The sequence below is a fragment of the Daucus carota genome, chromosome 7, assembly GCF_001625215.2.
Source record: "Daucus carota subsp. sativus chromosome 7, DH1 v3.0, whole genome shotgun sequence".
Lineage (NCBI taxonomy): Eukaryota > Viridiplantae > Streptophyta > Magnoliopsida > Apiales > Apiaceae > Daucus > Daucus carota.
This window is the reverse complement of record NC_030387.2, coordinates 8,406,864-8,430,941: the sequence shown is the minus strand read 5'-3', so window position 1 is coordinate 8,430,941 and position 24,078 is coordinate 8,406,864. Positions and strand designations below refer to the sequence as shown.

General features: G+C 33.8%; 2 protein-coding genes across 6 annotated transcripts; both read left to right on the top strand.

The window, feature by feature from the left end:
- The first annotated feature begins 1,302 nt into the window (after positions 1 to 1,302).
- Positions 1,303 to 4,758, top strand: LOC108193534 (uncharacterized). 2 transcript variants are annotated; one of them, XM_064082211.1, is made up of 6 exons: positions 1,303 to 1,466; positions 1,819 to 1,874; positions 2,039 to 2,116; positions 2,236 to 2,368; positions 2,494 to 2,647; positions 4,480 to 4,758. In XM_064082211.1, the coding sequence occupies exons 1-5, from the start codon at positions 1,373 to 1,375 to the stop codon at positions 2,625 to 2,627; spliced, it is 495 nt and encodes a 164-aa protein (XP_063938281.1). In that variant the 5' UTR covers positions 1,303 to 1,372; the 3' UTR covers positions 2,628 to 2,647; positions 4,480 to 4,758. The 2 variants fall into 2 exon arrangements, with proteins under 2 accessions (XP_063938281.1, XP_017215725.1); XM_017360236.2 differs by lacking the exon at positions 4,480 to 4,758 and adding an exon at positions 3,759 to 4,089 and having other exon boundaries at positions 1,309 to 1,466.
- Positions 4,759 to 9,608: 4,850 nt separating this feature from the next.
- Positions 9,609 to 16,662, top strand: LOC108196823 (uncharacterized). Of its 4 annotated transcripts, none has more exons than XM_017364268.2 (2): positions 9,609 to 11,584; positions 16,285 to 16,662. In XM_017364268.2, exon 1 carries the CDS (start codon positions 9,700 to 9,702, stop codon positions 11,572 to 11,574), a length of 1,875 nt encoding a protein of 624 aa, XP_017219757.1. In that variant the 5' UTR covers positions 9,609 to 9,699; the 3' UTR covers positions 11,575 to 11,584; positions 16,285 to 16,662. The 4 variants fall into 4 exon arrangements, with proteins under 4 accessions (XP_017219757.1, XP_017219758.1, XP_017219760.1 ...); XM_017364269.2 differs by having other exon boundaries at positions 9,612 to 11,584; positions 16,288 to 16,662; XM_017364271.2 differs by having other exon boundaries at positions 9,612 to 11,584; positions 13,317 to 16,343.
- The last annotated feature ends 7,416 nt before the right edge of the window (positions 16,663 to 24,078 follow it).

Below are 24,078 nucleotides of genomic sequence, written 5' to 3'. Positions count from 1 at the left end.
CTCATGGTTGAAGTCAGGAAAACCCAATTTACCTTCTCCAAGTCCTAATGGGCCGATAGGATGAGAACAGAGAAAACTGACAAGAATATCTAATAAATTTACCTTGGAGTAATAAAAGTGGCGTTTGTCGAAACTCAAAAATATCTGAAAATTATCTTATTGACTGGAAATGATCCAAAATTAAAAATTTATTTCTAAAATCTTAAACTTACAATTGCCTTTAAATTGTAAATAATAATTTCAATTTGACCCACGAACGCTTACAAAATTGTCACCCTCTTGCTTGATTGTGGTACATTAAAATCTAGAAAAATAAATGTGGTACTCCCACCGTCCCTTTGAGATGTATACATTTGTATTGGACACGGAGACTAAGAAAAGTGTATAAAGTAATGTAAAGTAATAAGAAAGATAAAGAAAAATAGGTAAAGTGGCGGGACCTATTAATATTTAAGTGATAGATTGAGAAAAGTAGATGAAGTTAGTGGGTGGGTGGGATTTTTATATTATAAAAGTTTACTATTTTGGGGAAATTTTGAAGTGTATAGAATTGAATGGGACATCCGAAAAGGAAAGTGTACAGAATTCAAAGGAACGGAGGGAGTACATTAAAAGGACGAATCTGTTTTTTGTCGGAATGTAATAATTATTTCCATATCTGTAAATAACGAACAGCATCCTACTTCCCAAACAAAAGCATACTCCCTCCGTCCCAATCAATTTTATACAGTTTCTTTTTCGCGATGTCCCATCATTTCTATACAATCCCAAAATAGCAACTTTTTATAATATACTCCCTCCGTCCCTTTTTATCTGTCCATTTTGGAAAAAAAAACACATACCAAGAAATAATTGATTGTATAAACTTTTTCATTAAATACCCCTAATTAATATCTTGAAAATGGTGGAATACCCCTACTTTATGTATTGAAAACATGAATTCAACCAAGTTTTAAATAAGTCAAGACTTGAAAATTGAAATTATGGAGATATATTTGAAAAACTATCATTAAATTAGTTTTGAAAGTATAAATGGACAGATAAATAGGGACAAATTTTTACTTCCAAAATGGACAGATAAATAAGGACGGAGGGAGTAAAACACTATTACACCCACTAGATTCCCCCACTATCTCCATTTTATAATAATAAAAACACTATTACACCCACTGCCTTCCTCCACTATCTCAAATCTATTATTAAAAAATACATGAGTCCCACCACTTTACCCACTTTCCACTTTCCATTTAACTTTACTCATTTATTACACTTTTTCTTGGTCTCCGTGTCCAATCCCAATGTATATAACTCACTGCGACAGAGGGAGCAGAATTTAGCAACAAAACGGCAGCAACCGTCACTATAAAGTTCAATGTGGGCTGGTCCGGGAGAGTGTCCACCAAACTATTCATTGCAGCTCTCACACCTCTCTCGCAGCGGCTTCTCTCTCGCCCTACTTCTCCCAGGTAATTTTCTACTATCTTCTCATTTCCATCTCTCTCCCCCCTCCCTCCCTCCCTCCCTCCCTCCATCTCTCTCCTCCCTCTCTCTCTCTCTCTCCCCCCTCCCTCCTCCCTTTCTCTCTCTCTCTCTCTCTCTCTCTCTCTGTACAGGCGAGATTCAATTATGATCACGTGTCTCTCACAAGTTCGCAATTTATATGTGCTAAACTATCTATTTATTCAGATATGTATAGAATTGTGGTTAGTTGTTGAACGATCTATCAAGCATTAAGTATGCTGGATTTGATTAGGTGTTTTGAATATTGTGATATAATCTTGATGATTACTTGATCCTCTGGATGTCAAATTTCTTCAGGAACTATGGCTCAAAAGGATGTAATGGAATTGGCAGTCAATAAAAACACGAAAGAGGTATTCATATCCACCAGCACAGTGGAGATTATACTATATAATAAATAGTTGTTCCATCATTTTTTCACTAATTTTATCTTCAAATGCATAAGTTTTCTTATAAAATTGTTGCTATTTACTTGGCATATGTATTTTTTTTTTTTTTAATGACATGTTAATCATAGACAAGAAGTGTTCGTATTTTAGCCGGGTTCTCCAGTCAACCTTTTCTCCTGCGAAGTGTGAGATTCACCTTAACACCTGTGAGTTTTATAGTTTGGTTATAGAGTTTTTTCTTTCTTTTTTTGTTGATAAATGAGTTTTTTGTCCCTTTCTATTAATAATACTTTTAATGGTATAGGTTTTTTATTTGAGTGTATAGGTATGTGTCTCCACCCTGAGAAGTCACTTGACCAGAATGCCTGTGATTCAAGATGAACATGAGAAGTGTAACAGCTGGCTAACATCTTGTGAGCTTGTTAATAGGGTTGCCCTTGGCATAGCCTCGGTTCCAGGTTCTTATCCCCAAGTCATTACATTGATTAGTTGGTGTTATCATGTTAATAAATTTTCGCATTTAGTTCATATTTGTAAAAATCTAAAGATAAGGTTTCTGGACTGAGTGTGAATTTTGGCTCAGGTTATATTTGGAAAATTCTTGGTTTATCCACTGCTCATGGTGACATCAGGCAAATTGGTGATGACCCCAATATAATTATACCGGGTAACAACTTGGAAGTTCCTGACCCTGATGTTGGTTGGGAGCGGAACTAAGAGACAAGACAGGTGGTTAGGTATGACTTATGATATACTGATTCTTGTTAATGCAGCTAATTTTGATGACATTGTTCAACTAAGTTCCTCTGAATAAAGTGCCTTACACTTTTGCATTAAAATGTTTAAGTAACCTCAGTCTTTTTGATATAAGCTGAGTAAAATTTCTTCCACTAGCAGTCTTGAAGAAAGTTAGTAACCCCGTCCCAGTTACATGAAAGGGAATTTGCATGTCAGCTTAACGTGAATACAATAGAATGTAGTTGTACTTTCATAGCCGAAACAGTCAGTCTGTGCTAACAGGTTGATGTTTTCAGTTACTTTTGTATCTACAAAACTAGGTAAACAAGTTCACCTGATCCCCTTTGACACTTATCTAAGGAAACAAGGCCCAATCCCCAATGTCTAATTCTCCGAGAAACCTCCTTAACAAAATTTAATGCTTAACATAGGCTTCATACAAATTAGAAAATCCAATCAACAAGAGAACCTTAAAAAACATGAACGATGAACAAATCACCTAGGTCAACCTCTTAACACCAGAGAAAAAAACGGAATCTCAAGCAACGACAGAAAACCTCACCATAACACTGTAGAAAGATTTTGCCAAACACCAGATATTTGGAGACTGATACGACCACCAAATAGACCAGTGTAAAGCTTTCAGGCAATAATCAATCTTCAAACCACGTAACAACCACCTTTCATGATAGCTGCACCTTCCAATGATGCTAATGATTTACCCATGTTCCCTCGTGCCAAATCCTGGGGCTTTCTCTTTAGCATCAAACCAAGCCTTGCAAGTCCGACGAAACACCCCTGAACCTGCTAAGCAGCTAAAGGATATGCAAACATGTATACAAGGACAATGACAATCACACCCACAAAAAAAAAAAAAAAAAAAATCCAACCAAAACACCTCCCTAATCCTACTCTGAAATTCAGGCTCCCAGTAAGAAGTTCCAACCCTCATATTATATATAGGATTAGCAATCTAACATCTCAGAGATGAGCTTTTATAGTTTTAACAATCATATAATAATATCTATGATAAGCTTCCTCGTTTTCACTGTAGATATTGTACAATAGTATTCACACATTGCAGAACTTTGACTTGCAAAAAAATTTCAGGAATCCTCAACTTCGTTTGCTCATTTGTTCATCACTACCAACACAGGCACCTGGTATTTCCAGCTTACTCATCCACATCAAAGGCATCTTAAACTGAAGGATGTGTCGAAAGACTCGAAACTATGCCTTCTAACTTAGCAGGAACAACCTGTTCATTAATTTTCAATGTATTATGTATTTTGCCAATTTCAACAAATATAATAGATGTATTTGTATATACAGAGTTACACATATCGTGTCCAAGGTGTTTGCCACATTCTATAAAGTATTCTACTAGAAGTTTTTGAATTTTAGTATGAATAACAAAATAAACATCCCTGTCATTAGTGTATCCATTTTTGTCAGTAGCATGTCTAGTTCCACTTTCATCTATCCTAAATATAATGTTGTGGCATGATGGTAGTATACTAGTATGTCTTTCAATTTAATACTGAGTTGCCTTCCATCACAGTGGCTTCTGACCCAAACCTCTCCAAGTCTACTTTTTTGAGAGAATCATTGGCGCTAGAGTCAACAAACTTTACTTCTAATTCAGAAGAACAGAAGTACAAAACTAACTGAATGTTTCTATCTGGTAGCAGAGGGTTTACTCTGATCACATTATGAATGTGAAGTGCAACTAATGAATGCTCCCATATGCCTGTCATGTCATGTTATACGTACCTTTCTGTACCAAATTTTTTGCTAATACTAAGCAGCTTGTTTATTTCCTCTGTTGTAGTGCTTCAGCTCACATTGGTTACCAAGGAAAGTATAAGGTGCGGACAAGACGCTACAATAACCAAAGGGCTATAGCTATCGCCTTTACCCTCTTCAAGGTTGATGTGTGTTGTTCATTTTTTATAAATATATTATAGAAACAAAAAAATGTGAAAACATAAAGAAAAAGATGACAATGTATACTGTGTCTGTGGTCACAGATTATATGCTCGGTGAACTGGTTTTACCATATTGTGTATTTGATTAGTCAGCTTTTAGTTACATTTTGCATTGGACCCTATATTATTGTTCTATGATGTCTTTTATTATATCAACACACACACATACACACACCCTTTTTGCCTTCATCAAGGCTACCTCCAATAAAGGGAGTGAGAGCAACACTGCTAGAGTACGAGCCCTTTGGTTAACTTTAGTATTGGGAGTCAGCTACTAGTGCTTACATGATGTGTAATCTTTGGCTATCTTTGGTATTGCAATTTAACTTTGGTATTTTCAGTTTATAACTCTCTTATATGTACAGAGCTTGGGTTCTTGTGGTATTCAAGGCACTCGCTGACCTGTGCACTTGCATGTATCCAGATGCGTATGTTCTCACCTACTCACTGTGTCTTGTTTTCCCTCTGTAGCGTCTCCTCTCTTAGGCCACACCCTCTCTTTTTGGTCTCCAATCTTGTTACATAGACACATTTTAACCTTCCTTGCCTCTTTGTCGCAGTTACTCCGCCCAATAAATGAGATAATTCGGTGTTCTATTTCATGTGTATATATACATTTTAATAGAAACAATAAAAGATAAAAATATAATTTTGGGTTCTGAAATTGCATTAAAAAGGTCACTCTCTATTTTGTAAGTGCTTTACTTGCTTCGATTACATCACAATATGTAGACATTTCATGCAACTATGCAAGTCCCCAAGGATTCATTCATTATTGTATATATCAATTTTTAGGACTAGAACCACTGTAGAAGGGGTCGAATATAGTGGATACAATCAAATTAAGTCAAACACACAATATAAAATAAAACTTATCTTTTATTCGATGTATAAAAAATGTAATTGGCAATATACTTCCCATGGCTGAACACAAATGTTGTACAAGGCATATATATGCAAATTGGAAGAAGAATCATCTAGGAAATGTCTAAAAAAAATATTTTCTGGAAAGCTGTAAAAGACACCAAAATTGAAGAGTTCAATTTAATATTGGATCAAATAAAGGTATATCACCTATAGCTACACTAATTTAGGGAGGACATAACATAGATATTGGAGTAAGGCCTTTTTTAACACTAGGAATGCTTGGATATGGTTGATAATAATATCTCTAAATGTTTCAATAGTTGGATAGTTGAAGCTTCATACAAGTCTATATTAAAATTACTTGATGATATCATATTGAAGGTTATGAAAAGGTTATATCCCAAAAGATATTTTATGGCTAATGTCAAGTCTAGAATTTGCCCTCAGATTATTAAGAAGTTGAATTACTCAATTGAGGCCACTAAATTCTGCAAATCTATTTTGATTGGTGCTGGTGAGTGTGAGGTGAGAGATATTGATGGTGGACAATGGGATGTTGATATAACAAAAAGAACATGTTCATGCAGAAGATGAGATTTAACATGCATTTCTTGTAGTCATGGCTGCCAATCTTCGTTTGCCGTGATTCTGAATTTGGAAGATAAGATACATGAATGCTATTTCAAATTTATTTATATGAAAGTATATGAAAACATGCTTAAACTAATGAGAGGGAGTTTATACTGGTCATATACTAGATATCCATATATTCTTTCCCCTGAAAGCAAGACAAATGCGTGGAAGGCCTAAAACACACACACAAAAAAAAAGGAATAGGATGAGCCAGGTGCAAGTGTAAAGTTGGGGAAAAAGGCATTAGGATTAGGTGCAGCTCATGTGTGATGTATGGTCATAACAAGTATACTTGTTCTACATCTAAGGAAGAATGTGAGAAGAGACAGAGGTAAGAAGCTAAGGCAAAAAAGGCTAAGCAGCAGCAGCAAAGGCAAAAGATGCACAAAATGTAAGTACATTTTTCTAAATTGAGGTGATATATCATGTTAACTACATTATACTTATAATTCTGTTGCTTCAAACTGCATAGGATGAAGAAGACATCAAGTCAAATAATCAAGGATGAGCTTTATTGAAGTTTGAAATCCCTATCGAAGCTAATCAGACTCAAATTTGACTTAATATCCACCCCCATAACCAAAAACCTCCGTGGAGCTTGGTCATCCATTCTGTGAGGTAGCTTGTCTCCTCCAGCTTGTCTGGTTAATGGGCTCTCTATTCAAAGATTCAAGAAGTCATTTCGCATTTTAGGATGGAGAATGAAAGACGACAATCAGGGGAAGAGAGGAAGGCCACCCAAGACAAAAAATATTGAGTGATACCACCACCTCCCCTACTTCCTCCACCCGGCGTAGGTGTTTACATTTTGAAGGATGATCACACATATTTCTCAAATAATCAGAATTCTTTCAAAATCAACTGGAATTGTTTTTGATTTGTCATCTACAAAAAGGTCAAACTAAGTTCTAGACAGCCTTAATGGAATAGTTTAGTTTGTGTTCAGTTATCTTAGTTTTTGGTTGTTCAGTATTAGTAATTTTAAATGTTGATTTCAATTATGATCATTTTGGATGCTATTATTCCACTTATAATGTTAAACAAGAACATAATTTGGAGGTTAGTTTCGTTATGATACCTTTGGTTGTCTATGTTATGTTATGAAAATGTGCTATGTTATAAAAATCATTAATCTAATTTTTAATTGCGATTGAAGCACAATATAAATAAGGGAAAATTTTTAATTGCGATTGAAGCACAATATAAATAAGAGAAGATTCCACATTTCGGGTCCTTAACGTTTCAAAAAATTTGCTTCAGGTCCTTGCCGTTAAGTAGATTCTAACACCGTTAGAATCATACTGCCATGTGGTCATTTTTAAATTCTTAGAGGCTAACTTAAAAAATATACTAAATTTGCATTATGTATCAATTAAAATCAGTTTGTCTATATAGTCAAAAAATATATTTCACTTATCTATATTGGGTTTTGGTCCATGACAATCGATTGTCATGGAGGTCTTATCTAACACACAGCTCCATTACCATCAGATCTGTATTTCAAGAGTTGGGATTGAAACCTGGTTTTTTAAGTATTCGCTATAATTTTCCGCGAACAGGGAAAGTTCTTATCCGCGGAAATTTTCCGCGGATAGGTACTTTCTCTATCCGTAGAAACTTATAGCGGATACTTAAAAAAATGAAATTTTAATCTGGACCTTTGAAATAGAGATCCGACGGCCCTGGAAGTGTGTTGACCCATCTATATTATCTGTACTGTAAATTTATAAATTTTAAATTAAAATTTTAAAATTATAATTTCTTTTTCTAATTTGATTTAATTTTTTAAAAATTATTATAATATATATACATTAATATAACAATATTTAAAAATTATATTAGTAGATTCAAAATCTAATTATCAATAATAATTATTGAGTTTGACTTTGTTTTCCTTCACTATTTTACTATTTAATTTATATCTTGCGTTTTATTTGTACATACTTTTTTATTTTTTCGACACCTTTAGACCTGCGAAATATAATGGTGTGTGTGTGTATGTTATATTATATTTATGTTGCATAAATTTTAATTTGAAGGTTTTTTCTGAATAATATTATTTAAATATTACTTTAAACATATTAAAATTAATAAACATATCGCTAGAATTTATAAATAATAAAATACAATATATCACCTTCTAAATGATGGTCTAAACAATTTATTTTTAAAATAAATTAATAGATTTATATTAATTAAATTGTAACGCGTCGAATTTTTCTATTTTTATCTTTGTGAAAAATTCAGCTGCAAAAATGAACACATGGCACAAAGATTCTGACGGTGTTAGAATCTACTTAATGGTCAGGACTTGAAGCAAATTTTTTGAAACGTTAAGGACCCAAAATGTGAAATCTTTAGTTCAGGTATCTAGACTATAAAACCCGAATAGTTCAAGGGCGTGTCAATTGATTTTCCCTGTAAATAAACAACAAACTTTATCAGATATTGGCCCGGTTTAGAAGTCAGAGGTTTTGGCAAAAATTAGAGGTTTAAGGTGGTTTAGAGGTTCGGCTACTAGAATCCTCTAATTTTAGTGTTTGGTAGTTAGCAGATTGAAATAGAGGTTTGAGTCCAAAAAGTTAATTTTGAAAAAGTTACTTTGAGGAACAGCTAATCCAAACCGCTAGTCAAAACTTTTAATTCAATCATCTATTCAAAACATTTAATTCAATCTGCTAACAGCTAACCGTTAATTTCCAAACAGGGCCATTAACATTTTAATTTTAATTTTTTTTATTTGTCACGTAAGCATTGATTAACATCTATTAGTTAGTTGAATTTTAACAAAAAGATGCCAAACATAAAATTTGAAAGTTTAAGTACCGTATTATTGGAAATAACATGATATAGATCTCGATTATAAACAACCTATGGAGACAGTTGAATTAATTAATCCTTATAAAAAATATTTTCTATAAGTTCCGAGAAAAAATTTAGTTCCCGAAAATTTTTCTAATAAAATTCTATTGAAAATCTGAAAAAAAAAATATAAACCGAACTATAAAAAACGCTGAGAATCCGGGTGGGCGATGATTTCACTGAACAGCGGAGCGGAAACCAACGCCTTGGATGGAAAGCGACCTCAACAAAAAAAAATCCCCAAAAAAGATGAGTAAGGTACTGTTTGGGGTTGCTGTTGCAGACAGCAACAGCAGCTTTTTGCTGAAAAGCAGGTAAAAGACTGTTTGGTAAATCTAAAAGCAGCTTTTCCGAACAGCAGATTTTAGCTGAAAAGCTGCGGTTAGAAAAAGCAGGTCCTCCCATGCTTTTAGAAAAAGCTGCTTTTCAGCTTTTGCAGAATACTGTTATAGATTTCATTATAAAACATCACCAAAATCATTATTTTTTTTATATTATAACTCAAAATAAGTAAATATCAAAAAATTACCAAACAGTTATCTGATTTCTACAACAGCACTTAATTTACCACCACTTTTTCTGACAGCACAGCAATTTTTAACGGCACTCCCAAACAGACCGTAAATTAATGAGAAACGTGAGTTTTGTGATAGTTGGTCAGGCAGTTACAATTAGGGTTCCTGAAGGCGGCGATCAAGCGCATGGATCTTTCTACAGTCATCTTAATTGGTGTCATCATCTGGCATTTACACAACACAGAAGAGTTCATGAAAGTAGCAGCTAAAGGAGCAGCCACGCTCAGCTGCTGTTTGGGGTCATCTGGTTCTACACGAGTCATGGAAATGAAATATTTGATGCCATCCATCGTTTGTTTCTTACTTTGTAATGTTCGACCAGCAGCAGCGATTTTGTCGGATAATCGCGGTGTTTTTGAAATTCAATTGGAGCGTGATTGGAATATATCCAGAAATATTGGAATAATCACTTTTCGTAATTATAATGGTACTGATCAGGCTCCTTGTATTTTTCTTGTAGCGATTGAGGCCTGGCTTGATGCTGTGCGACGCAGTGAAATAGAATTGGATAGTTCGAGTGAAAGTTTCGATGATGATGATAAGTTTATTTCTATGGATACTTCCAGTGCGGGTTTCGATGATAAGTTTATTTTCTTAATCTGCAACATCATCGTGAATTTGTGTGCAACTGGGGCACAACTGTTATCAGCAATAGATATAGCCATCCGTGTTGTTTTGTGGCAATTGAGTTGGTTGTACGGGTCATCTCATTTTAAAGAAATGGAGGAAGCAAGGTTTATGATAGCAGCCATGATTTGTTTCTCCCTCTGGAATGTACGACCGAAAGCAGCACCAGCCATTTTGTTGGAACCGTCAGATGCTAATTTATGGTCTCAACTTGATTTCAATCTGTTAGAAGAAATTAGGGGAAGACTGACTAGTCCTACTGACCAGGCCCGTTTTCGTGTAGTTTGCACAGCGTGGCGTGCAGCCGCTCGATCCAGTAAAACAACAAAATCAATACCATGGAAAGTCAAATTGGATCGTTCACTTGCAAGTGTTGGTAATAAGTTAGAATTTAGAATCTACGACCCATCATCTTTATCTGCTTTTGTTCACAATATCTTATGGGCTGATTTAGGTATTCCAACTCCTCCTTCTTATAAGAATGTCGGGGCCAGTCGTAAGAATAATTGGTTTTTTATCTGCATCAGTAAACCAAGATTGTTTTTCTGGACTCGTAGATACTTTTTTTTATATGCCCCTTACACCAAAAAAATCATCACACTCCCTAAATTAGACTATCAATCCCGTTTTAGGTTTAGAAGAACGTTTTCCACTGACCCTGATTCTCCAAATTGTGTATTCTTTCTTTCGGAGACTTTTGATGCTGACAAAATAGTTGTTATAACATATTGCAAGAGTGATACAAAATGGAAGGCTAGAGAGTTTGATAGAGTTCAGGAGTTTGTCCCTTGTGATTGTATTCCTATCTTCTTCAAAGGAATCTTCTACCTCATTTCTCCCTTTGGACAAGTTGCATCCTATAATATTGTTGATGACAAATTTAAGTTTGAGAGTTTGTTTATAGACGAAGTTTTTGCACAAAATTATAACTCGTTTAGGATATACCAAGTATTTGAGTTAAATGGAGAACTCATGCTAATATATTTTGGCTCAAAGAAAAAAAACAATGACACTTTGTTGGGCAAGCAGTGTATAAAAATGTATGATTGGTCAAACAAGATTTGGATTCCAGTACGAACCCTAGGGAAGAATGCAATATTTGTTGGCGACCAAATTCTTTCAGTTGCTATAGTTAACACAGAGGAAACGGGATATGGTAGAGTGTTACCAAACAAGATATATCGCTTTTGTGATCTTGGGTGCATTATCTATTCTTTGGAAGATGGCAACTTAGTTGAATATAGGCCTAGTCATTCTAACTTGTTGGAGGATGATTGTGGTGACTTGCCTGAGTACAATGACAATTCTGGGATTACATCTTCAGATGCAACCAAGGCATTTTATTGGTTGGAACCGCCCACTGTCCTCTACTGAAACATTCATGGTAATACATTGAGTATTCTCTTTCTCTATGTTGATTATATTTATTTTCATTTTCTAAAGTAACGTCCATATTTTCTTTCCCATAAGATGTTGCCAGGCCTGTTTCTTTTTTGTTTTGAAGTACTAAGTTGGTTGGCTTAAGTGTTTTATTTTTGTTTGGTATGTGAAGTCCTGTAGTTGTAATCAATTCCATTATTAAAATCTGAATAGAGTGGAGAAGACTTTTGTAGAGTAAGAATCAACAAGATTACATTTTCAACAAAAACATAACAAAGCATAGCCTTTTTTGTAACTTAGGTGTGGTAAGGTCATTACCCCAAAGATTTTTCAGTTGCAGAAGATCTGAAGAGTATATTAAAGGTAAATAGTAACAATAGAGTAATCCTAGTTTTTTAAATCTGGATTATGCGACTTTGCAAGACCCGAAACTTTAATGAATTTTTCTTATGGGCCAAGATACGTAACCATTGGACTCTAAAAATAATATAGATATGTTTGAAAGATTATACATATATTTAAATTAATTCTGAAATGTACCCCACATAATCTTTATTATAAAACAGTTCTCTCTGTACTCTGTATTTCATTTTCTCAAAAAAAAAAAGTTTTAAAGAATATCACACATATACTTGTACTCCCAACAAAATCTTGTACACCAGGGGTTGGAAATAGTTGGTCTTGAAGCGCCACTAAATCACCCTAGTAATATTGTAATAATTAATCACACCAATAGTGATCACTTCCCTTACTAATAAAAGCTACTGTAGTATGTCGAGAATGTAGAGTCCTACTGTCGCAAGTTGAAAGTTTTCTAACTGGTCTCATGTGTGTTTTTAATGTTTTCTGAAGAAGTAATAACAACATATAAAGTGGTAACCATAAAATTATGGCAGAGATAAGCAGAGAAACAAAGAGATTTAGAGATGAGCAGAGAAACAAAGAGATTTAGAGAGACAGAGGGAGACAGAGAATATAGAGACGAGAACAAGAGAATGAGAGAACCTTGAGGGAGGGAGTTTATACAACTGGTACAGTTAAGTAACTAATGTCCAAAATACTGTTGTTTTATTCCACAGTCAACCCTTCTTGAGTAATCACATGCCCGAAGTAACTCACATGTCCTGTTATAAACTTACACTTCTCATCATATATTAATATTTATGCCTCATAATTCTGAAAATTTGCTCCAGATTTTGTAGGGAATGTGTTCCATCCTTAGAATAAACAAAGATATCATCAATGAAAACCAAGGTAAATTTTTGAGGAAAACCCTAAATACCTCATTCATCAGAATTTGGAAGGCAGGCATTAGTAATCCCAAAAGGCATAACAGTGAAATCATAATGACCCAAATGAGTTCTTAAAGAATTTGTTTCAGTGTCCCTGATCTTCATTCTGATTTGTGACTTGATGATAGCTTGCCTAGAGATTTAGATACTGAGCTCCACTCAGTTCCAGTAATTCTGCGATCGAAGATACGGGAAATTTATTCTTGATAGTCAACAAGTTCAATTTCCAATAATCTATGCAATACCTCCAGTTTCCAGTATTTCCCTTATGAGCTTTTCCATTTCATTCTTTTGATAATAGGAATCCTTAAGTCATCCATCTGGTGAACTTGAATGGACAGCTAACACATGTGACTAGTGGTTGAGGTCGTTAAGAACTGCAAAAGCTTATGGTTTGGGAGGTCTAGGTAGTGAGAACAATTTCCTAATCTTTGATCCTTGTAGTTTTGTGACAGATGGTCACTGAAAAGGTATTGAGAGGATGTTCAAAGACCTGAGTAGCAGTAAAGAAGTGAAGCAAGAAGAAGTTAAACAGAAACTTGGTTTATGGTTAACCTAGACACTGGCAGGAGTACCCCGAGTTTCTGGTTCAGATTGAGAATTCAGTTGAGTCACAGGGAAGACAAGGTAACCCTTGATGGGTAATGAGGCTTCAAGTCTTGAGCCCTTAAGGAAAAGGTATACAGTCATCATTTTTGATCCTGGTGGATAGCCAGATTCTGCTGGAAGATGAGATTAACTAAGTGCCAGCTGAACCTTGAGGACTTGGTTAATTTTTAAGGAGGGAGGGATGTCAGGAACAGAGCCTGACTAGTAGTATTAGTAGTAGTAACAGTAGTATAAAGGGGTATAATGGTCTTTTATTATTTTGTAGTGGGTTGCACTGGTATAAATAGGACATGTAATGTGCCATTTCAGTTTATGCTTTTTATATATGAAAGTTGGAATTAATTTCCACCACTCTTTCTCTTAATTCTTAACTTCCTGAGCTAGTTTCTATCTCTCTATTGCTATTCTCTTTAAGATCTACCTGTTCTCTCTCTCAATGACTCTTTCCTGTCTAAATCTACCTATATTTGTGTTTTCTTCCTGAAATCATGTCTATATCATGTTTATCTACTGCTTATACAACAGATAATACAAAAACATTTACATTTCTCTAGTCAGGAAACAGTTTAACACAATATTGCTGAGAATCCCCTATCTTGACATCAACCTGAAATTATAAATGTGTACTATTATATTAATTTAATGTAAGAAGAGAAGAGGATCATGTCTGTCTCATGGTGATCCCGTCTAAAATTGATGTTTAGAAAACCAGTACTTACAATTGTGCTAATGTTGTTAGTCATAATAAAGTTTTGCATAAAGCTAATTTTAGAATCAGTAGCAATAGATAATCAAGTGGCAGTAGCTCATTAGGTACTAGGTAGTAGTAGTAGTAGTAGATAATTAAGTGGCATTAACTAAACATAAGTAGGTTGCATAAGATTACATCTCATAGAAGTAAAAGTTTACCATGAACATAGTTTCGGCACTCGTAGTCACAAACATGATAACTGATTCATCCTATATTATTTTTATTTTGGTGTTTGCTTACGATAAAGCAGACCTCGAATAATGTTGAGCAGCGTATCTTGTGCAATAAATTAGTATTATCTTTGCTGAAGTCATTTGTTGAATGAAAAGACATTGAACACTTGGACGAAGGAGCCAAAACATCCTTGTCCCTGCAACCATGCACAAGTGTATCTCAACTCATCCATTCATTAAGTCAGTGTCTCTGCTTTGTGACAAATGTCCATATCAATTTGTTATTTCCTACCCAATAATACTTTACACTGATCCATATAACTACATGTCCACATCAGAAACTAATATATCTTTGTATTTCTAAATAACAAAATCAATGATGCATTAATTAGTTATCTTTATGTCTTTCATTGAGTTATTTTACCTAAGCTTGTAGCTTGAAAGACGTTGCATGAGTTTTTGTTGGTTAGTGGATCTTAACATTCCCCTTTAAAGTTAAGTTCTCTTGAGTACCACTATCAGTGTTCACGACGTTGCATGGTTTTTATCGATGTTTATCCATGTCTTCTTTCTCATCTTTGTACACGTCCTCATGGTTAGCTTAAAATAAATAGTGTTGCTGTACTCCCACACTTGTCTTCCCACTCACCTACTTAAGTTTGGCCACAATCTGAAGACGAACTAGATATGTTGCTACTTATGCCACAACAATTACATTTTTCGCCATCACTTTTGCCAGAAGGATTAGGTTGTTACATATACAACTAGAAAGTGATGTGGTTGTTCCATCTTATTTAAAGGCTACTAATTCCTAAACACTATCCATGTGTACCTTCAGTGATGAATAGTACAATCTTTTGCCTTCTGTCCGTGAATTTTTTTTATGCAAACTTTTTCCATGATCGAATTGCATCTTTCATTCCCATCAAGCCAAAGCACCTTTAAGGAGTTAATAAGCTACGTTTTGATTTCACAAGTATAGATACGCGTCAATAGAAAAATAAATTTTAGCCACTTCTTGAGCCTTATGACACATCATAGATAATGATGCTGTTTGAAAGTTGAATTTAAAGGTTAAAAATCATCTTGCGCTTTATGACATAAGCATATATAGATAATGTTTAATGATAGTCCTTTATCGTGTTCTGTGTGATTTGATTAACTCGATAGAGTTGAGTCTTTTTCAGCGGAGGAGAAATGATGCAAGACAACTGGAAGAAGTCTAAAGAAATTATTTGGGAATGATAGGCTGTGGACGCCTAATAAGTGATACAGTATATATCAATTCTTATGCTTAAGCAAATTAGGGAAAGATATCTGTTAGAATCATATATTACTTAGGAATGTATTATATAGGTTTAGTGAGTAGCTATTTTGTACTTCAGCAGCTTACTGCTGTTATTGAAACAGTTGTTTTGTGTTTATACTCTTGCCCAAAAATTTTCATGAACCCTGTTCTTTTTAATCAGCCCATTTCCCCATTATGCCCTAACTGTGTAATTTGCAATGATTACCTATATTATTTATGAGTTAGATTGTGTATGTAATTGGTGTTACAGCATGAGTCAGATTGAGTATAATGTTTAATTTGCTGACAGGATTTAACATTGTTGACTATTTGCAGTGAGTATAAGTTCTTGACACTATGAATCCTAATTGTAGATGGCATTATTAAAGCTTGTGTCTGGTTGGAATATAGAATGGATTGGGGGTGAGAGAGTATATAGAGTGTTATGTAATCTACATTTTTGCGCAATTTATTGAGACAATATATTTTTGTTCCTTGCAATATATTTAATTTGCTGTTTCCTTGCAGTATTTTAATTTCTACTTGAATTTCTGTGCGATTTATTGAGACAATATATTTTTGTTCCTGCAGCAGATTTCATGCTAATACCTAAAGCAGATTGTTACGCGCCTATGATGTAGTGGTCGACTCACCTTACTTGCATGAAAAAACAAGGTGGAGAGAAAAGAAGCTGTACTTTGTATGTGATCGCAGATGATTTTGCTGGTGTATTGGCTTTCCAAATTATGAGCTTGAAGTAATAATGTCCAAAAAAAAATGAAAAGCAAAAGAAGAAAAAGATAGAGAAGTTATATTTAGCGTTGGGCCTTTCTTCCTGAAGTGTTCTGTTGTTTTAATCAGTGAGCTTTTAGTTTATCTCAACTTTATAATCCAATTTGGTGAAATGGATGTATAGTTATGTATTGTTGTGAAATGATAATATGATATATATATATATATATATATATATATAGGGGGCTTCTCTGCAAGTAACTCAATAACTAGTAACCTAGGAACTAGAACCGTACAACCCATGTGCATGTGATAAAGTGGAAAGCAGTTACATTATTTTGGATAAACAAAGCAGTTACATCTCCGTATTCAAATATGTAATTTTGATTTGTCATGTATTTTAGTTTCTGGTTTTAATATAGTTTTATTACATACTTTTATGTTCTAATTTATTATTATGTGTATATATATTTCTGCACAATGTTAATTTTTTTCCAATTATTTTCGTGTTCTGTATTTATTTGCTTTGGTACTGTATTCTATAAAAATTAATTGTATTATATATGTTCTGTATATAACAATTGTATTGTATTAATTGTATTATATAACAATTAATTTTTTCCAATTATTTTCGTGTTCTGTATTTATTTGTTTTGGTACTGTTCTGTATTAATTATTTTCGTGTTCTGTATTTATTTGCTTTTCCTAACCTTCTTTATATATTGAAAAAATTAATTGTACTTACAGGCTCATTATTTTAGTATTCTGTATTTGAAAATGTACAAATATATGCAATTTTGTATATTTTTTCGTATATTTTATATGTTCAGTAATTTATTTATGTTATGTATAATTTTGTTTATGTTCTGTATTTTTTTTAATGCTGTAATTTTTTTGTTATGTATGTTAAGTCTTATACTTACTTTTAGTTTTTAACGATTGCTTATAATTTTTGGTAGTTTATAAAGTGTGTTCTGTAAATTACGATTATATTTTAAAGTGTATTATTGGTGTATGTAATATTTTTTTTAATCTTTTCTAATGTATTATAATTTCTTGTTTTCCTTTTTACAAGTTATAACCCTTTTTTAGATTTTCAGTATTCTAATTATTGAAGTGCTGTGGAATGTACATACAATGCTGTAAATCATGTACTGTAGATTAATTTTTTAATTAAAAAATCATTTATACAAGTTTTACATAACTGCTATGTGTATAGTGGGTTAGTGGGTTGGATGGTTAACACGTGGATGACTCAGGTTATAGTTCCTAGGTTACTCGGTTAATTTGGTTCCTCAATGAACCACACCCTATATATATATATATATATATATATATATATATATATATATATAGAATATCATATCTCCGTGTTGATTATTTGGTGTGATCTATGCTGTCTTAATTTAGGACGGAAAAAAGAGAGAATATATTGTTCACAGACTGATACTAATAACATCCAAGAGACAGAAGATTATGCTGGTGATTTGGTTTTTACAAGAATGGATTCGATTAGCACAGACCCTTGAGCTTCAAGTTAATTTTACATTCGACTTTGTGGCTGAAGTGCCCTGTCCTTATCAGTAAGCTTTTCGAGATAAGTCGAACTTCCTATAATTTTCCAATATTTAAGACTTTGCTATATGTTGTTGTAAGGATAAAATGTGGCTGGTGGTTGGTTCAGCTCAAATTTTATTTCCTGTTTAGTTAGAGTTTTGGCAGTTCGTTCCTAATAAGTTTTTTGTGCAGCTCACCTAATTCAAAGATACGTAGACTTTAGTTAAATTATGTGTTAGACGATTAATCCTTGAAATGAGAGTTGTAGTGCGCTGATTGATTTGTAATCGAGTTTATTGTAAGAAGTCGTCGTTAGGGTTCACGGAAGCGTTATAGTTGTAGGCTTTTGTCAGTAACTCTGCATAAAATAATTTTGCAGCTGCATTTAGTAATTAACTTGATTTTCCATAACCTGTTTTTAAGTATAATTTTTTCGTAATGACTATGTTACTCTCCGGCCATTGAAGTTTACTCCATTATACATGTGAACCACTGAAGTCTCGTCAGGTCAGACATCAACGACAAAAAGTAGCTCGGGCATTTACGTTTTCTTACTTGAATGGCAAGACCGAATACTTTGAGACTATTCTGTGCTGGTGTGTGTAACGGGGTAAATAATTCAGTCCTTTTTTTTTATGCATAATGAACGCGGGCCGGAAGTGAAAACATTGCACATTTGGCTAAAACTGTACTATACTGGCCTGCTTTAAGAAAAGCCTGCAGATCTAAGTTAAAGTTTGCACTAGCAGTTTTGAGTTTTGAGAGTGGATAAGAATTTTTGTTCGACGACATGCCTTGTACAATGCTCGATTTGGAGTACATATTTATATCGGTTATATATCACAATTTGATATTTTTCCGTCAACATCAATTTTAAACGTTCACAATTGATAGTATTTAATGTCTTCGAGAGCGAGCCGTCAGGCCGGGCGTTCGAGGACCGTCGAAGAGGTGCCTCAATGCGCTACAACCACACTGACCCTTTTATGCAATTATGAACTCCGCGGAATCTTTTCGATTCCGACGCAATATTCTTTTGGAGCTGGCGTAACAAACTATACAAGCCCCCAACGAAGCCAAAATAAATCCGATCCCAATAAAAAAAAGGGAAGTTTCATTATGTAGTATACTAGCCAGCTGTTCTGGAACTTACAATTCCAGTGGGAGCATATGATCCGAAAATGGATTTGCATGTATAGCCACTTTAGTCGTATCGTTTCTCGAAATAATCTTTTTTCTGGCCACATGATCAATCATAAATTCAACTTAAAAAAAAGGGAAGTTTCATTATGGTAGTAACTAGCCAGCTGTTCTGGAACTTACAATTCCAGTGGGAGCAATCGATCCAAAAATGGATTTGCAGTGTATAGCCACTTTAGTCGTACGTTTCTCGAAAATATCTTTTTTCTGGCCACATGATCAATCATAAATTCAACTATATTAAGATTTTTTTTCAGAAAAGTTAATCAAAAGATATATATCGAGGAGCACTAAAATACGTGTCATTTTGACTCTATAATATTAAAAAGTATACAACAAAAACCTAACTAATAAAAAGGTTATACTTATTAGTGTTTAGAGACAAAATAAAAACATCCATAAATCTTAACTCACACGTAAGAATTAACTATTTGTTACGACTATGCATGGAACATTTGTTATAAATTATTCTTTTTGTTTTAATATATAAATATTGTGTGTTGATTTTTTGACATGTATATCAGAAGTGTTTAGTTATGTAATCAAAATATTATATTCAAAATTTTATTTTTTGAGTAAAAGACACACCAATTCATTTATTTATAAAAAGGTTTAAAATAATATTCCTATTATGTGGATAAAGACCTTGAAATATATATTAAAAAATCAAAAAAGAGGGGAGGGAGTATGGAAATTTCTCAGTAGCACGTGAAATCTAGGAATTTGTTTTTGTCAGAATGTAATAATGATTCCGTATCTAACTAAAAGTTCTGACATCATCCTACATTCCGAATTTAATGGAAAGTGTAGTATTTCATGGATCCAAACGAGATCATAGAATTTAGCAAAAAGGTGCAGACAGCCGTCACAATAAACCTAAGTGGGTGCCGGCCCGACACTCATTTCTCAGCCTTGTCTTCTCCCTCTTTCCTATTTACATCGTCGCTGCATCTCTCTCTCTCTCTCTCTCTCCTCCAAAACACAGGTGATTTTCAACCATTTTAGTTTCTCGTATCTCCACAATTGAGTTTGCAACTATGTTCTAATGAATTCTTATTGATTCTGATAAGCATCGAATTGTGGTGTGGTTAATTAGTTGTGAATGACATTAAGCATCAGGGTTTACAAATATTGTATAAATATTAAATGTTTACTTGATTCTCTAGATGTCAAATATCTTCAGGAACTATGGCTCCAAAGATGTAATGGGGTTGGCAACCATGGGCTTTCGAAGAAAACACGAAAGAGGTATAAATATCCACCAGCAGGTAGCAGGACGTGATTTATGTGTTCTGTAATTATCACTGATTTATCTTCAAATGCATAAAAGTTTCTTAAATGTTGTATTTGCATAGCTTATGATTTTTGGTCAACAAGGTGACAACTCGACTAAAGAAGTCTTCTTATTTTGGGGGGTTCTCCAGTGAAGTAGTTCTTGATTAAACTTAACCCATTAATGTTAACATTAACATTTTTTTTTTTTTTTGACAGAAAATACACTTGCTCGTATCGATAAAACGCCAAACTCCGAGGAGTTTCTTTCATTCAAAAAAGCTATCATCTAACGCAAAGACAGAAAATGTCCCGAAGTTAGACAATAAGACCTCAATGTCCGAAAAGAAAAGGTCCCAACTTGTAAGACCACGCTACCTGAAACAAATACAATTGATTAATAACAAGAAAATACAATAAATTTAATAATTAATATCAGTATAGTTTATCAAATCAAAAGGTGGTAAAAGTGAAATGAAAAAAATATAAAAATAATTCGACAAAAAAAGAGGATAATATAAGAAAGAAAACAGAAAAAAATTATATCTAACCAAAGGGAGACCCTTTGGCTAGATATATAAAAGATAAATAAATACTAAGATAATTAATGATAAAAGTATAAATATTAAAATTGCAATCTTCAAAAAAATCAAAATTTAAGTGACAAATAAATAAAATGTAATAAACAGCCAACAAAATGGCACGGAATTGCCGTTTATTAGGCCAAGAATGTACGCCATCAATCATGGCCACCCATAAATGGTACAAATAAAAGCCAAATCAAGATTGCAAGTCAATATACACAAGTTAAGATAATGCAAAAAATCCAATCAATGAGAATTAAAGCATTTAGAGCATATATAACAAGCAATTATTCGAGAAAAAATAAAATTCAAAGATTAACGCCAATCAAGTGAGTCAACTCTACATTTAAAAAACTAAAATTTAAACAGCAATAACTACTATTAAAGCACATTTAATATAATAAAAGAGGGCAAAAACCTTACCAATTTTACAAAGCAAAGCCTTTAATCATGCAATAAAATTAATGAAAATATTTCAAAATCACCCTAATTGATACTACACTCTACATCACCAACCAAGAGTCAACTTACCATTTAAAAAATAAAAAAATTAAACTGGCAATAACTACTATTAAAACCAATTTAATATAAATAAAGAGGGCAAAAACCTTACCCATTTTACAAAGCAAAGCCTATAATCATGCAATAGATTAATGAAAAATTTTCAAAATCACGCTAATTGATACTCAACAAATGTACTACACTACTCATCATCATCACACACCATCACCATATCTGGTCAAGTCACTAACAAAAGGAGGCAAATTCTAACCTAAGAAATATCATAAAACCAATTAAAATTGATAAGAAAACAACATATTAACACCTAATATACATCATAAGTTTGACTACACTTCACCAATTCTCATCTACCAGATAAATCAAAAAAGACAAAATTATGACATAAAACAAACACCTACAACATGATAATCGCGCACAAATACAAATTTAAAAAGAAAATCTGAATATCACATCAAAATTTTAAAAACATACAATAATATGAATATATTAAGAAACAAATGTCACATAAACATGTAAATTAAGAATCGGAAAAGTACAACCTTTACTTTTGAGGTGTCGAAATCTTGACATGTAGATCCGTAGAAAACGTGTGTATCATATTTGTTGGGAAAGAATAACCAGCACTCCTTTCCCGTTCCATTATCGTGATGCACGATCGGATCTAATTGGAAGGCAACCCTCCACAGAACCAGAGTTGATAATAGAGTTGAGTATGTAATGTTGAAGGAATTCTGGTGGAACAAGAAGGATCAAGTGGTGTTTCTTGTTTGTGGTTTTCACGAAAGAAATTAGTGACGTAGCGCCACAGATTGATTCAACGCCATGTAATGAGAACAAATATGTTAAATAGCCATATATTACAAACAGTACGTGTTTTCAAGAATTTTGTGTCTGTAAGAGAGTAAAGGAGGGGGAGAAGAGAGAGAAAGGGAGGGGATTTCAACATTTGAAACGACTTGTCGTCAATTATATTTGGTTAATGAATCAATCAGCTGATTAGCTGATGTGCCTGTAATTTTAAAGACCAGAGCATCTGCAAGAGATTCTTCATTTAGGCTCCTAACTTGATTTTAACATTAACATTTTGTTTAAATACATACAGAGTGATTTATGGTAAGCTGTTTTCCCGCAATTTGTAGCTTTCCCCCAACACCAGTGAGTTAATAGTTTTGGTCATAGAGTTTTTCCTTTTTGAATTATAGTAGTTCATTAGATAATTATGAAATTGTTTGATTTTTTATGAGTGTATAGGTATCTGTGACTGTGGTGAGTAGACACTCGACAATAATGCCTGTCAACAGGATTCAAGATGAACTTGAGAAGTGGAACGGCTGGATAGCAAATTGTGAGCTTGTTAAAAGGGTTGCCCTTGCATAGCATGGGTTCCAGGTTTTATCCCCAAGCATAACATAATTATAGTTGGAGTATTCTTTAATAAATTTCGCATTTACTACAATTGTATTATGAAAGTATGTTTTTGGGACTGAGTGTAAACTTTGGCTCAGGTTATATTGGAAAAATTGTTTTTTGCCACTGCTCGTAGTGAAATGAGGCAAACTGGCGAGGACACCAATATAAGTATACCAAGCAGCAACTTTAAGTTCCTGATCCTAATGTTGGTTGGAGCGGAACTGAGAGGCAAGACAGGTGAGATAGAATTATGATTTACTGAACTTTGTTAGGTATCTAGTTTTGATGACATTGTTAACTAAATCTCCGTGAATAGAATGCCAACACTTTTGCATAGAAAGCTTAAGTAACCTCAGTCTTTTTGATATAAGCTCATTAGAGTAAATTTCTTCCATAATATATTCTTGAAGAAAGTTAGTATTCCAGTTACAGAATGGAAATGGGCCCTGTCAGCATAATATATACATAGATAAATGTTGTGATAGTTTCATAGCCGAAGCAATCAGCTCTGCGCTGACCCATATCAAATTCCTCCATGTTTTAAATGGATAGTTTATCATCTGAAGAAAATAGATGAAAGGATCAAAGGAGATTTCTTACATGTTCATGCTACATTGAGCAAGTTCGAAGCCTACCCATTTTCAGTAACTTGGTTTAGAAAATCTAAGTTCAACTGTCCAATTCCAACACTTATCTGAGGAATCAAGGACCAATGTCTAAGAAAACTCCTTGACATTATGAACAAACCACTGGACATACCAACCAGACGTATTCTGAGATGAAACACCAAAAGCAAAAAGGAATCTCAAGCAATGACAGAAAAACTCACCTTAGTCAGCCCTGTAGCAAGAATACCCAAACACCAGCTACTAAAAGACCAATAATACCACCAAACAAACCAGCGGAAAATCTTCCAGGCAATAATTCTCTGCAAACCACCCAACACTTCCAATTCCATGATAGCTGCACTTTCCAAGAGTGCCAAGGAATTTCCGATGTCCCCCTTGTGCAAATCCTGTGGATTTCTCTTCAGCCACATCAAACCACACTTGCAGGTCCTAGGAAAACACACTAAACTGCTAAGAAGCAAAAGGATTTTCAAATCTAA

Coding starts and splice junctions, on each gene's coding strand:
- LOC108193534 (XM_064082211.1), top strand. CDS start 1,373: ATGTGGGCTGGTCCGGGAGAGTGTCCACCAAACTATTCATTGCAGCTC. Junction 1,467..1,818: donor TCTCGCCCTACTTCTCCCAG/GTAATTTTCTAC, acceptor AAATTTCTTCAG/GAACTATGGCTCAAAAGGAT. Junction 2,117..2,235: donor TGAGATTCACCTTAACACCT/GTGAGTTTTATA, acceptor TTGAGTGTATAG/GTATGTGTCTCCACCCTGAG.
- LOC108196823 (XM_017364268.2), top strand. CDS start 9,700: ATGGATCTTTCTACAGTCATCTTAATTGGTGTCATCATCTGGCATTTA.